Here is a 14,855-nt window from a genome sequence, read left to right as displayed (position 1 = left end):
AAGTAAGACAGACTAAACTCTCCTAAACACTGAAGGAGATTCAGATGGACATTCTTGCTATTATCTATTAAGCAAAATATTCTGTATAGATCTTTTATTGTAAAATAATGTCTAATATAAATGTTACTGCACTTATAACACTATAAATTCAAGTTAAAAGACTTGAATAAATTCAATAAACTCAAGTCTTTTTTGAATTAGCTTCAACATATTTGAGAAGTAGATTCTTATGCAGTTGTTTTTATATAAGGAAGATAAAATCATATAGTGCAATCCACATACAACATTTACTGAAGAAACCAAAATAATCAGATTTGTATATGTATTTTGGAGAGGCAATTTCTTTTGTATGAGTCTCATCTATACAACAAATCTCAACCTATTTAAATGTAGCTTAAATGTTATGGTTTTTCTATAAATGTTTTACAAGAATGGTATTTCTTAGGATTTTAATTTGGTAGCCATAACATTTAAACAGACATGAAATTGATTTATAATTTTAATATCGATGTTTTTTAAGTTCCAGAAAGATGTGACTTACAAACAACCAATAAGTGCATTATTAGGCCTTAAGAGTTTTAAAGCAAGCTTGTTCTAAGTTCAAATGCTGATAATTTAATATATATATATATATCATGGAGATATGTTCAGTACTCCATTTCCAGAGACACTAGAGAAGTTCAAAAAATGAAACAGTCCATCATGCTTTCAAGCCCCTGAGACAGCAGAAGCAGCTTCATTAAATAACCTTTCAAGTAGTTCCAGTCGAAGGTGATTTTTCCCCAAAGACATCCATGAAGTTTTTTTTATGACACAAATGGAATACTTCTACATTGCTAAGCCAGATTTTTTCTAGAAAGGAGAAACCAAACATAACAATTAAAAGATTGAATACTTTTATCTGAAACAATTTCATTATAAACTAGGTTCCTCATTTTTTAAACAAATGTAAACAATGGTCCCAAAAGATTAAAAACTGTTTTTGTCTTCTTAAAGACGTTGGACCTCAACATTTTCATCCTTATACATTTAATTATCTATATATTTTTTGAATATCTACTGTACTTCTGATAAACATTTTTTCCATCATGCCATTTTATTCTAATGCAGTCTAACTGGTCTGTATTTATCTGGAACTTGAAATATCTCTGTTTTCCTTAAAATGTTCATTATGCCTAACTTGGTATAACACAAAATGTGATTTTTAAAAATACATCAGTTTTATAGATAATATTACTGCAGTGGCATGTAAAAGCAATTTGCAGTCATCAAGGTCATCCTTTAATTAGCTGGAACATGATTGCTATTTCCTGCTGCTAGTTCCACAAGTTGGTGTGCAAGAGGAAACAGAAGCTAGCTTATAGCTTGCTTGTAGTCTTGAAACAATTATGCAGTTTTCATGAAGGATATTTTAATAATAATAATAATAATAATAATAATAATAATAATAATAACAGCAGCAGCAGCAGCAGCAGCAGCAGCAGCAGCAGCAGCAGCAGCAGAGTTGGAAGGCACCTTGAAGGTCTTCTATCCCAAACCCCTGCATGGGCAGGAGACCCTACACTACTTCAGACAAATGGTTATCCAACATATTCTTAAAAACTTCCAATGTTGGAGCATTCACAACGGCTTTACTGACTGCTCGCATCCTGGAAATAAACTATTTCAACTCCTACCCTCAAAACATTGCTATAGAGCACTGCACACCAAGACAACTAGACACAAGAACTATTTTTCCCCAAATGCCATCACTCTGCTAAACAAATAACCCCTTCAATACTGTCAAACTATTTACTAAGTCTGCACTGCAATTACTACTAGTTTTTTCTCATCATTGCTATCACCCATCTCCTCCCACTTATGACTGTAACTTGTTGCTTGTATCCTTAAGATTTATATTAATATTGTTTCCAGATTGCTTATTTGACTCCTATGACTATCATTAAGTGTTGTACCTCATGATTCTTGACATATGTATATTTTCTTTTATGTACACTGAGAGCATATGCACCAAAATCAAATTCTTCGTGTGTCCAATCACACTTTCTTCTTTTGATAAAGAATTCTCTTCTCTTCTAATCTAATTCTGGAGGGAACCCATTCCTGTGATCAATTGTTCTAACTGTCAGGAATGTTTTCCTTAGTTTTAAGTTGCTTCTCTCCTTGATTAGTTTCCACCCATTGCTTCTTGTCCTACCGTCAGGTGTTTTGGAAAATAGCCTAACTCCCTCTTCTTTGTGGCAACCCCTGAACTATTGGAAGACTGCTATCATGTCTCCCCTAGTCCTTCTTTTCATTAAACTAGATATACCCAGTTCCTGCAATATTTGGTAATCAGTTCATTTTGCACATTGAATAAGGAAAGGACATCATCTATTGTTTGTTTTAGGCAACAAAATCTTTGATGGACCCTGACAACTGTTTTTCTAGCTTGAGAATGAATATAAATGTTCTAACTGAATTTAAGACAGATTGATTCATTCTCCTAAAATCCATGTATCCATTGAAATATCTTCCACATAATAATTCTGTTTAAGCTTCACACAGATTTCAAATCACTATCACAATACTAGATTTTTTTATTTTTTTAAATTTTTTTATGGTATATCACAGTTATTTATCATGTACCACAAATTATAACAAGACCCAATAAGGCCAGATTCCTAAACAAACATAGCCTCACTGTAATTAGGGATGCTATATTATTAAGATATGATTCTTAATATTTACAGAGATGTTTGATGGACATCTTTGATTTGCTCATTAATTCTTGTTGTGCATATATAATAGAAAATACCTGCTCACTAAATTAATTATGTCTGATAGGCTTGCCACGAGGGGCAAATAAAAATACGTCTTCACATTATGACTGCTAACAAAGGACTGACAATATAAAATGGAGAATCTCATAAGTTAAGAAATGTGTGGATGGCACAAATTTTTGAAGACAAAATTTTAAAAATCTTTTAAAAAATGTAACAAATGCAGGAATATAAAAAACTACTTTGCAAAGCAGTCTGTTGTTCTTTCAAACTGTACACAAATCAAAAAGTACTATTACATTTCTACTATTGCAAGAATTACCATATTTTTGAAGTATAAGACGCACCGGAGTATAAGACGCACCTAGATTTTAGAGGTGGAAAACAAGGAAAAAAGTATTCTGAAACAAATGAGTATTCTGTAGCCATCCCAAGTCTTGGGGGGGGGGGCATAGAAATCAAATAAATAAATAAATAAATAAATACATACATACATACATACATACATACATACATACATAAATGGTGTAGTAATATATTATTTAATAAAATACCAGTGTAGCAGAATACCTTTTACAAACATGTATACCTTTACAACCATGTACAATTTTTAGAAACTTTGAACTTGGCAGCTTTAAGACTAGTGGACTTCAACTCCCAGAATTCCTCCTCCAGTCATGCTAGATGAGGTAATTTGAAGGCAAAAATGGAGAATAAGTTAATTTTTTTAAAAAATGGGTAATAAAATGGGAAGGGAGATATGAAATTGGAAAATAAATTAGAAATTTAGGCCATTTAGAAATGATAGAATAAATAAAATGATGAGTAAAGATATAAATTGAGGAGACGGAAAGTACCACCTAAAATTAAGAGATATAAGAGATAATGAGTAGGTCTGCAAGATAAGCTATAGTGATTAATTTGGAGGAATATTGAAAATTCAAGGTGGTAGACCCAGGTGACAAAAATAGGAGGAAGGAGGCAGCATTAGAATAATATTAGATCTGCAAAAAAATATTATATATATATATATATAAACAAATATATACATATATGTGTGTGTGTATGTGTGTGTGTGTGTGTATATATATATATATATATATATATATATATATATATATATATATATATATATATATATATAGAGAGAGAGAGAGAGAGAGAGAGAGAGAGAGAGAGATAGATAGAGATAGAGATAGAGATAAAGATAAAGATAAAGGGGTGCTTGTGCGTCCCAGTGAGATTTTGCTTCTGCGCATGTGACATTTCAGTGATTTTTTGCTTCTGCGCATGCATGGAAGCAAAAAAATCTCTGAAATCTTTCTCTTGTGTGCGTCCCCTTGTGGGATTTTGCTTCCTGCAAATGCTCAGAAGCAAAATCTTGCTGGGACACACGTGCACGCATGACAGAGGCCTGAAGCATCATACCAGTAGCAGCCATAACCAGACGGGCAATCCCCACCTGATTATGATTAGATATACTCAGAGAAAGATAAGAGGGAGGGAAAGGAAATAGAAAGGAAGAGGAGAGAGAGAGGAGGGAAGTAGGAAAGGGAGAGAGGTAGAAAGAAGGTAGAGGGAAGAGAGGGAAATAGAGGGAGGGGAGTAGTATAAAATATAGAAGGAAAGCAGACGGCAGATAAAAGTATAAAATATAGCAAATTAAGGATATATGTTTATGACATTTTGGACAGAAATGTATAACTATTGATGTTTTGGTTATTGTATTTGTTTGGATGTAAGTTTAGTGAAAAAAAGTTAAAAAGAATTAATTTTTAATGCATTGGATTTAATAGTAGTCTCCTTTGATTCAAGTTCAACTCTAAATGGTATCTTGGAGATAACACTTTGTATCAGAGAGTGGAAACAGGTTTTCTAGGATTGGGAGTGGCTGGGGTTTTTTTCCTTGTTTTCATAGAAAATCCAACAACACTTGTAGACTTTCCTGGTGGTTTCCAATCAGGGTATTATTCTGCTTACTTTTGGGGAGCTCAGCCAAGGTTGTTTGTGTATTGCCACCAAGTTGGACATAGTGACATTAAGTGATGCTAAAGAAAATACATACAATAGTTCAACTATTTTATTTAGCTAGCCCACAAGAAAATCTGCAACTTATACACACATATTTAAGGTATATCATTACCATATTAATTTTTTAGTTTTCTTTATGAGAAAGTTAACTATAAAAAAAGGTGTTATCTACTTATTCAGCAATATAAAATTCCTTTTCAATGCACAAGTACTTGAATTGTGCCTAAAATTCTCTAAATTGAAACACATTTGACCATAAACCATATTGTATTTTCTTTTAACTTCAAATCCTGCATAAATCTCTTTTAGCTTATGAAGAAAATGACACTTTAGGTAAGAAATAGAAATATATATTATTAAAAGTAGACTACTTTTTTAAAAAAAATCTGCACATTCATTCTAGACATCCATTAATTTGCATCCTTTACATTCTTCATTTTTAATATTTGAAATATGTGCAATTCTGAAGCTTAGTTTTAATAGATTTGCAAACTCCATTAAAATAACAATTCTCAATAGAAACAGTTATTTTACTACACAAGAATACAAGTTTCTTAGATTAATTGAACAATACATTTTTGTTGTGAGCAAATTAATATTTAGAAAACTGAAACACGGCTATTGTGTATAACAGCTTCTGAACACAAGTCTAAATATGGCTTTTATTATAAAGGCACACAACACCAACTGGTTCAAAGGACTTCATAATTATCTTGTGCTTCAATTTAGCTACAGTTACTATAGTTAGCATTTGGATTCCCAAATAATAAATCAAGCTGTATAAAATGTCTATGGAGATTCTCAGTCATCAAGGTCATGGTTTGCTTTTTCAAAAGCAACTGGACTTTGTTTTTCCTTGAATACATTTTGCTTTTCATCCCAGAAGCTTCTTCAGTTTTTATTGAATGGTGGAGGATGGGAGGACTTATATTCCTTGCAGTCATCTGGTTGTTAGTACTCTTTCTGAGAGTCATTGAGACTACTTGGAGATTTATCTGTGCCCTCCGGGTCTGAATAGTATATATGGGGGTGTGGAACCTTCCTGGAACTGCTGGAAGGACCCCTTTCCCTCCCTCCAAGTGGTCTCAGTAACTTTCAGAAAGACTGCTAATGAGATTTAGCACTCTTTCTAATAGTGTTCCACCATTCAGTTAGAACTGAAGAAGCTTCTTGGATGAGAAGCAAAATATCTTCAATAAAAACAAAGTCCAGTTGCCTTTTGAAAAAGTACCTTTGGGACAAGCAGTATAAAACCATCCAGAGGAGTGGGTGATAGTCAAATCATTGTATCTTCTCAAAAGCTATTTTAAGGCTATTCCTATGTTGTCTGAACATGCATCACATGTGTTGTGGTTAGCTCTGGCCCAGCTCCTGCCCCAAGGAATGTGGAGATGGATGTGGGGAAAACATCCACATGCCACAGGTCTGTTTTGCTCCCAATACAATCTGCCGACGAAGTCTCCTCTGACCAAGGAAGTGAGAGTGACAGGGAAGAGGGGAGTTTGGCAGACAGCCCAGGAGGAGATCAATCATCCTTATCATCCCTGGATTCTGAACAAGAACCTATGATGGACCCACGCATGCCTAGAGTGATGCATAGGAGAGAACAACTGAAGGATTATTACAGGAGATAAGTGAGGCCACCTGTGGTTGGGTGGGGCTTCTGCAATTAGTGCTACAGATAAAAAGAGCAGCGTGCTGGTTTAGCCTCATGGAAGTTTATCTGATTCATAGTTTTGTCAAGATCGTGGTTTTTCTGTTTCCCTGTCCAAGACTGTGTGTGGAATTTCTGGACTTTGGAATTGGACTCAATTTCCCAGTTACTGGGTGAGAAATTGCATTGCATTTAACCTGTGCCTTGTGTGTACCAGAAAATCCCTTTGACATTTAAAAAGGGAGTTGTTTCTGCTTTTCTGTTGACAAAGACCTTTTGTTTTCCTTCTATCGTGTGGTGTGTGTCTGTTTGGGACTAATTAACCTGTCATTACGGTCAGTTGGGACACGCCGGCAGAACAACATGTACAGATGTTTCATTTTACAATGAACGCCACTTTGTTTCACCAAAGTGATGCTTCACAGATAAAAATTTCAGCAGTGCAACAACTCATATCTTTCACATGATACAAAATATCAATGCTTCAAGCACTGAGTTTGGAGGAACCTTATGACAATCTCAGCAGAAATGTTGCCTCTGCATGGACACACATAAAGAACCTTCACAACAACAATGCCAAGCCTTTCACCTTGCTCTCTAATTTGAATCACAATAATTTGTCTATGAAATCCATTAAATATTTATTATAAAGTGACAGATGAAGAAACATGACTAACATTTTTAAGGGATTCTCCACGTATTTCAAACACTAAGTTCGTATTTTACTGAACTTCACTGAACTATTCAAAGTAGTGTCATAAATTCCTAGGAGAGTCAAATTAACTCCTAGGAAGTTTCATTCCACTTTGAATAGTTCAAAGGATAAAAAGAGAACAAAGATATTATAAATTCTAGGAAACTGTTTTCTGAAATGAACCTCTTAATGTCCAATGTATTTTAGTGAAACTTACTAAAGAACATTTCAGTGATTCAACTTGGTGATAAATCAGTGCTATTTTTTTCTGTCTTTTGAACTATTAAAGTTCAAATAAGAGATTGAAATCACTACATAATTTTAAAATGTCCTGTTTAGGATTATTCCTACTTAGAAGAGTGCTGGGACAGAAAAAAAGAAAAGGAGACAGAAAGATTAAAAAGACAATCTGATTTTTTTAGAAAACCAAAATCTGGTTGCTGGCATTTGGGACCTTCTCTGATTGATTTTCTAAGCAGTGGTTCCCAACCTATTTTTAGCCATGCCCCACCTAAGCATCTCTAAAATCCTGAGGCCTCCTCCCCTCTCCCCCACCCCAACATATAATTCTTATTATTCAAAAAGTGAAGTACAGTACTCATGTAGAGGAAGCCTAAATGCCCATTAACTTGGTTTAAACAAGGTTCAACTGCACCCATTAAAAATCAAATTACACCCCTGTTGGGAACCACTGGGCTAAAGTTTAAGACTGTTGTAGACTAATCTCCCCTTTATATTTCTCCTTTCAAATGTAAAAATAAAATGTAAAAATAAAATCAAACAGTCAAGTAATATCACATTATCACATAAATCAAATATCAAGTAATATCTTCAGACTGTTTATACAATTGTGTCATAGAACAACATCTAATATTTCATTCACAATGTTTTAGCCTCAGTTCTTAATGTTCTGTATATAAATTGTAGCAATTATTTTCCTTTCCACATAAAAATTTCTATATACAGTACTTGTGTAATACAAGAATGAATTAACAACAGACAGCAACAATTTAATTGGTGGAGGAATTTTAAAAAACTCTATCTTCAGGTCTTTGTTCGTTTGTTTGTAAAAAGCTATTTCACCTGACTCATTTCTTTTTTATCTGGATGTAAAATGATTCAGCTAACAGTTTATTGTAGCAGCAAAATTGGCTATGTTGAAAAGGACATATTTGTCTTGTCTTGTCTTGTTGAAGTGAACAATATCAAATCAGTCAAATAATTGATAAGCGTAGCAAGATAATCATTCTATATATTTCTGAGCAAATCCATTTTTTAAATTAAGCATTCTGTAACATAGGATCTCCCTCCTAAACCTTCAGGGTAGAGATTAAAATTTTACTGGATAATTCCTAAAGGAAATATATATGACAGTATAACCAACCCTTTAACCATTTTCATCTTATTTGAATATACTTTAGAATGCCATCAAAATTCCTGAGATTTTGGTGCATACAACATTAAAAACTAGATTTTAAGATACTGACGCTTAGGATATGTAAGAGTTGGCTTGCATTACATTATATTTTGTATTTTGGTACTTGCTTATGGAACATTCTCCTCCTTGGACATCCCTTGTTATGTTCCAGGAGTTCCTCAAGACCTGTTTATGTCTGGGCATCCCAAGGAACCAATGACTTGTTAGATGGCTCCACTGTTCTGGTGGATTACCCACTCTCTCTGCTTGGGGTTTGTATATATTTTTAGTTTTAATCATCTCCATTTCTAATGCTAATTTTTCTATTTTTAAATGTATTTATATATTGTATGCTGCCCCGAGTTTTCGGAGACGGGCAGCATACAAATCCAATAAATTATTATTATTATTATTATTATTATTATTATTATTATTTATATATGTATTGTTTTTATTTACTTTTATATGCCACCTACAGTAACTTATGAGTTATTCATAATTCATAAGATTCATAATTTATAATCCATGAGATACAGTAAGTTTCATATGCATAGTACTCATGCTATTAATGTTATTAACATACAAATAAAATGTCACTATCTATTCTACAATCATAGCAGAAGGCACTGTGAGCACCTGTTTAAGAATTCGTTCAGAGTCCTGAAAGTAGAGTAATATTCTTGACGTAGTACAGTGATAGCAAACACTTTCTCGCTCAGGTGCCGAAAGTGTGTGCACACGCACTGTTGCACGTGTGGGGGTGCTCACACCTATAATGCAATGCCCCTCCCGCACATCCCTTCCCCTGAACGTGCACTTGTGACACCCTCAGATGCATGCATGACCCACCCTCCCCCTGTTCTAGCCTCACAGTGGTGGGAGGGGGAGGGGAAAACCCTCTCATTCCCAAATAGAGCTGGGAGGGGGAGAAGCCACCTTTCCCCAGAAGGAACTGGGAGTGGAGGAAAGACTCCTTTCACCCAATGGAGATAGGAAGGGAGATAAGACTCCTTTCCATGAACGGAGCTGAGGGGAAGCCTCCTTTTCCCAAACGGAGCTCGGAGGGGAAAAGCTTCCTTTTCTCAAATGGAGCTAGGAGGAGGGAAAAGCTTCCCTTCTCCAAAGGGAGCTGGGAGGGGGGAGAGCCTCCTTTCCCCAAATGCAGCTGGGGGATGAAGGGGGAAGCATCCTTTCCCCAAATGGAGCTGGGGGGGAACCTTGTGTGCCCAAACAGTGCTGGGGTGGGATCTCCAGTGATCTGGGAAGGCAGGGGACACAGAAAGCGAGGAGGAAGTATGCGTGTATATGACCCCAAAACCAGCTAGCCAGCAGTAGGCACACCCACATGCAGTGGAGCTGAGCTGGTCACCAACTCGCATGCCTGCAGAGAGGGCTCTGCGTGCCAACTGTGGCATGCGTACCATAGGTTCGCCATCCCAGACATAGTATATAAGCAATTAAAGCTGCTTTCTTTATCAGTTTTCTGAAGCAAATCATTAACCACAAGGCTTGCACTGCAACAAAAAGCATTGTATAGAAAAGCAGAAATTTCCAGCAGACACGGTTGGTAAATCCACAATAACTGAATTTAAACATGCCTGGGATAAACATATATCCATCCTAAGATAAAATATAAAAAATAGTATAAGGGCAGACTAGATGGATCTTGAGGTCTTTTTCTGTCTCTATGTTTCTATGTTTCTAAATCACCTGACAAAACTATACTGCATCTGTTCAGAATATCAGTGATCTGTGAGTGTGCATACAAGCACCTCTTTTCAAAACCCCTAAGCAACCTATCATCCAGAAATCTTGAAGAATGGCTGCTAGGTGCCTCTGCAGGGCAGAAAGTTCAGCTAAGAAGAAAAAGCATCTTGTGGAAATAGCTGGGACCAACCCTGATACCAACCATATTAGTACTGCAAATATCATATAGGTTCCAATGAACCTTCATTTTGGAAAATTTTCCACAATTTGTTTCTATGATGTTGAAATACACATCAGAGCAAGGCAATCAGGAAATTTGATGGATTCTCCAACAGATTGAAATTAAAATTATTCCATCTTTTTTTTTTATTTCTGAAGAAGTTAGAAATAAGTTAAAAGATCAGTTTGACTATTCCCAATAACCCACATCAAGTTTTTTTTCTACAAGTGTAGTCAAAAATTATTTGAAGGAAACCAAATGCATATTAATATACTACAATAGTGAAATTCTGTTTAATTTGTTTAGTAAGATTTTCTTTTATTAAAAGAATTCTTTTCCTTTAATTGTAGATTTCTTTTCCCCCTTATATATTCTAAGAGAAGATCCTAATAGGCAGAAAGTTCAACTTAGTGAACTACTACTTGGGAAGCTTATTCTCTACTCCAGATTCTAAATCTACATTGTACGTTATTATTTAATTTAAAATATATTTTCATAGGTTATATGCATATTTGATATAACTGTCCTTAAGGGACAGTCATTTTCCTTTTCCCCTGTATGTTAACCTATCTTTCAGTTCCTTCATTAATCAGATTTTTAGATTAATTCAAGTTAGTCTATATCTATATATATCTAGGGTACTTCAATTAATTCTCTTTGTGATCATTAAACCTTTTCTTTTTCTTTTTCATAGAATAATAATAACAATAAATTGAGAGGCTGGAGATAAACAAATTAACAACTTTGATATTTCTAAAACTTAAATAAATTTTTTAAAAATCTTAAGTTTCTGATTATAGGAAAATGTAAACACTGGATAGGGAAATTTATGAAAATATTCAAAGAAAATAATATGAACTAACATGTTCCATGGGAATAATAAAAGCAAATTGTATAGGAAAATGATTTTCAAATTAGCTTTAGAATATTTTTATGTAAGGCAAAGCATGGGACAGTACCAAATATCGAAACCATCTGCCAATGTACATTTATCAACAAGGATAAATCATTAACAATACTTTTGCATTTCAAGGTGATTGAACTGCATTTGCAAAGATCGTATGACTATCATAAATTAAATGTTATCTATCTGCAAAGCTCAAAACATTTCTGTTAGATGCTTATCAAGTAAATTTTACTTTCAGTAATATGTACAAAAGGAAGGTTCACTTGACAAAACAAACAAAGCATCACAAACAAAGCAAACACAACATCAACAAAAGATCACATTCACATATGTACACAATTTCATGAAACAGGACGTGAAAGCTAGCATATCAAAACAAATTTGCCAGAAAAAGGAAGTGCAGGGAGGCATCAATGCAAAACAAAGCATGAAGCATAAGGGACTGGCCACTCTCAACACAGGTTTGGAACAACTGCTTCTTTCACCATCAATCTCACTTGGGAGTCGAGACAGAGACCAGAGGTTCTCAGATGACTGCATCTGATTTCTCCCTATAGAAAGGGGAATAACAAACTATTGGCACAAACTCTTTCATTATAGGATGAAAAATAAACTGCACATAATTTTTCATAACCCTTCTGTTTCTTTTCTGGTAATGTTCACAGTGCACTCAACTAGTTAGCTTTTTAAAGTTATGTCATATCAGAAGAAATACACTTCTTTAAGAGGATGACAAAGTTATCAAGATATCGTGTATGCACTTGAAAACTTCTAAAGGAAATGCTCATGGAGGAGATCTATAATTCTAGGATAACTGCATTGGAGCCTTAGAATACATTCCCAGCTGACACAATAAGTATAACATACTATTTGCTTTTTAAGGAGGTCCGCATGGCATTTCGAAAACAGGTAGAATTTTAGCTGACTTTCTAATTGCATTTTATAACTATTTAACTATATTTTTAATTTTAAAACCATGTCTGCATTGTTTTTAATTGGCTCCTGTCAACATATTTAACTAGAAAACTACTAGCTGTTCTTCAAGAGCCGTGTGTACATAAGACAGCACTGCACTGATTCACGTTAGCTGACCAGGAAAATTTACGGTAACATGGTCTATACTTGTGCTCAAAGTAAACTTCAACAAAGATAGTTATATCTGATCCTTTTTACTTGTATTAGATTAATCTTAGTCATGTGAAATAAATGTTAATCTGGTGACCATACCATATTTCACCCATCCAAAATGGATTTTAATTTTCACTAAGATGATTTCATACAGTACTTTCTCTTTATGTAAACTTTTCTTCTAAAATTCTCTTCTTCTCTGGGAAAATGTCTGTTAATCAAAAACATATGAGACCTGTAAGCTGTTCTTAAGGATACTCACATGCAAGGACTTTCCATCTGAAGCTGCAAAGAAAGAAAATAGCACAGGAGAAACTCAAGCACCAGTTCTAGGAAGTCAGAATAAGCAACAATAATAACAACATGCAATGTACAGAGTATTTCATATAAGTTACTGTCCATGTATCTATTATGTATTAATCCTATGCACCCTAGAAATCCACCTTAACATCTCTTTTCTTTTGTATGTTAAAATGAAGAAATAAGAGATAATAAATTATTACTGTTATTATTTTATTGCCAAATTTAAATTATTACACAAGAGTAATACTCAAGTGTAATCCTCAAGGCAAAAAATGTTTTAAAAAAGGAAAATAGCTTTTCTTCAAATAAAAACCATACCAGACCCACACATTCCTTTGTACCAATCTTTAAAAGTCTAACTTTATGTTACAAAATCACATTTTATTAAGTTACATTATAAAAAGGCTTCAGAAGAACATCCATCTGATGTACAGATGAAGCTAGAAAAGGATCATGACAGTGTGCCATAGCTAGGTTGGTAGACAGACAGACAGAAAGACAGACAGACACATTATGTCACATTTTGAAAATATTTAAATATACAGTATCTTTATTTATAACACTGAAGAAATGACACTTGACTACAATGTAAAGTAGTGAGTATATAGCTTGTATTATAGCTTGTAAGTGCGCTGTCGCCTCAATATAATGCAACATTTTATTCATTTATTTATTTGTTTGTTTGTTTGTTTGTTTGTTTGTTAAAAATAATGTCCAAATGGGGCCCAAAGCGTCAATATTTTGTGTGGTCATCATTATTTTCCAGAACTGCCTTAACCCTCTTGGGCACAGAGTTCACCAGAGCTTCATAGGTTGACACTGGAATTCTTTTCTACTCCACCATGACAACATCATGGAGCTGGTGGATGTTAGAAGCCTTACACATCTTCACCATCCATTTCAGAATGCCTCACAGAGGCTCAATAGGGTTTAACCTGGAGACATGCTTGACCAGTCCATCATCTTTACCCTCAGTTTCGTTAGCAAAGCAGTGGTCATTTTTGAGGTGTATTTGGGGTCGTTATCATTTTGGAATACTGCTCTGTGGCCCAGTCTCCAAAGGGAGAGGATCATGCTTTGCTTCAGTATTTCACAGTATATGTTGGCATTCAAAGTTCCCTCAATGAACTGTAGCTCCCCAGTGCCGGCAGCTCTCATGCAGCCCCAGACAATGACTTTCTTTCTTTCTTTCTTTCTTTCTTTCTTTCTTTCTTTCTTTCTTTCTTTCTTTCTTTATTTATTTATTTATTTATTTATGTTGTTGTTGTTGTTGTTGTTGTTGTTGTCCAATACACAATGAGGGTTTTAGTGGGTATATATCTATATACACATAGTAAAATACATGATGAAGGTTATAGAGGAGATACTCATAGTAAAATATATCTAAGAAATAATAGAAAAGAAGGTATAGTAATAGAACATATCAATGAAAGAATAGAAGAAGAGGTATAGGAATAGAAGAAAGGTATAGGAGATATAGGAGAGCAATAGGACAGGGGACGGAAGGCACTCTAGTGCACTTGTACTCGCCCCTTATTTATTTATTTATTTTTGAGAACATAATTTTTGTTACTTTATTCCATCTGTATAAATGCAGCTGAAATATTTAATACTTTAAAAGATCACACACATCAAGAAGCACTTGTTAAAAACTACATCAACTTTAAAGGAACAAAACCAAGATCCAAGATGTTGTTGCATTACGGCAGAAATATACAAAGGAAACCATTGTTTCCACTATAGCCTGTACTGGATGTCCCAAAAACTTGTAATGGGATGGGAAGGAACCACACTGACAAAAATTACTGCAAACCACAAACCACATTCCCACCACCATGCTTGACTATAGGCAAGACACATTTGTCTTTGTACTCCACACCTGGTAGCCACCACACACACTTCACACAATCTGAATCAAATAAGTTTATCTTGGTCTCATTGGGCCACAGGAGATGGTTCCAGAAATCCATGTCCTTAGTCTGCTTGTCTAAAGCAAACCATTTGTGGGCTTTCTTGTGCATCGTCTTTAGAA

The 14,855-nt window shown here is 34.6% G+C and overlaps 1 protein-coding gene across 4 annotated transcripts in view; it reads right to left on the bottom strand.

The window, feature by feature from the left end:
• Positions 1-486: 486 nt before the first annotated feature.
• The window catches only part of PFKFB2 (6-phosphofructo-2-kinase/fructose-2,6-biphosphatase 2), a 51,847-nt gene continuing 37,478 nt past the window's right edge, over positions 487-14,855 (bottom strand). For 2 of the 4 annotated variants that reach the window (XM_070745567.1, XM_070745568.1), the window contains 2 exons: positions 12,783-12,805; positions 11,159-11,943 (listed from right to left, as the gene is read on the bottom strand). In XM_070745567.1, coding sequence (XP_070601668.1) covers positions 11,919-11,943; positions 12,783-12,805 — 48 coding nt within the window. In that variant the 3' untranslated portion in view covers positions 11,159-11,918. Of the gene's footprint in view, positions 853-11,158; positions 11,944-12,782; positions 12,806-14,855 lie in introns of those variants that run through there. The other 2 variants (XM_070745566.1, XM_070745569.1) reach the window with 2 other exon arrangements.

This window comes from Erythrolamprus reginae, chromosome 3 (genome assembly GCF_031021105.1).
Source record: "Erythrolamprus reginae isolate rEryReg1 chromosome 3, rEryReg1.hap1, whole genome shotgun sequence".
Taxonomy (NCBI): Eukaryota; Metazoa; Chordata; class Lepidosauria; order Squamata; family Dipsadidae; genus Erythrolamprus; species Erythrolamprus reginae.
Note: the sequence above shows the minus strand (reverse complement) of the source record. Positions and strands in the feature narration are given on the sequence as shown.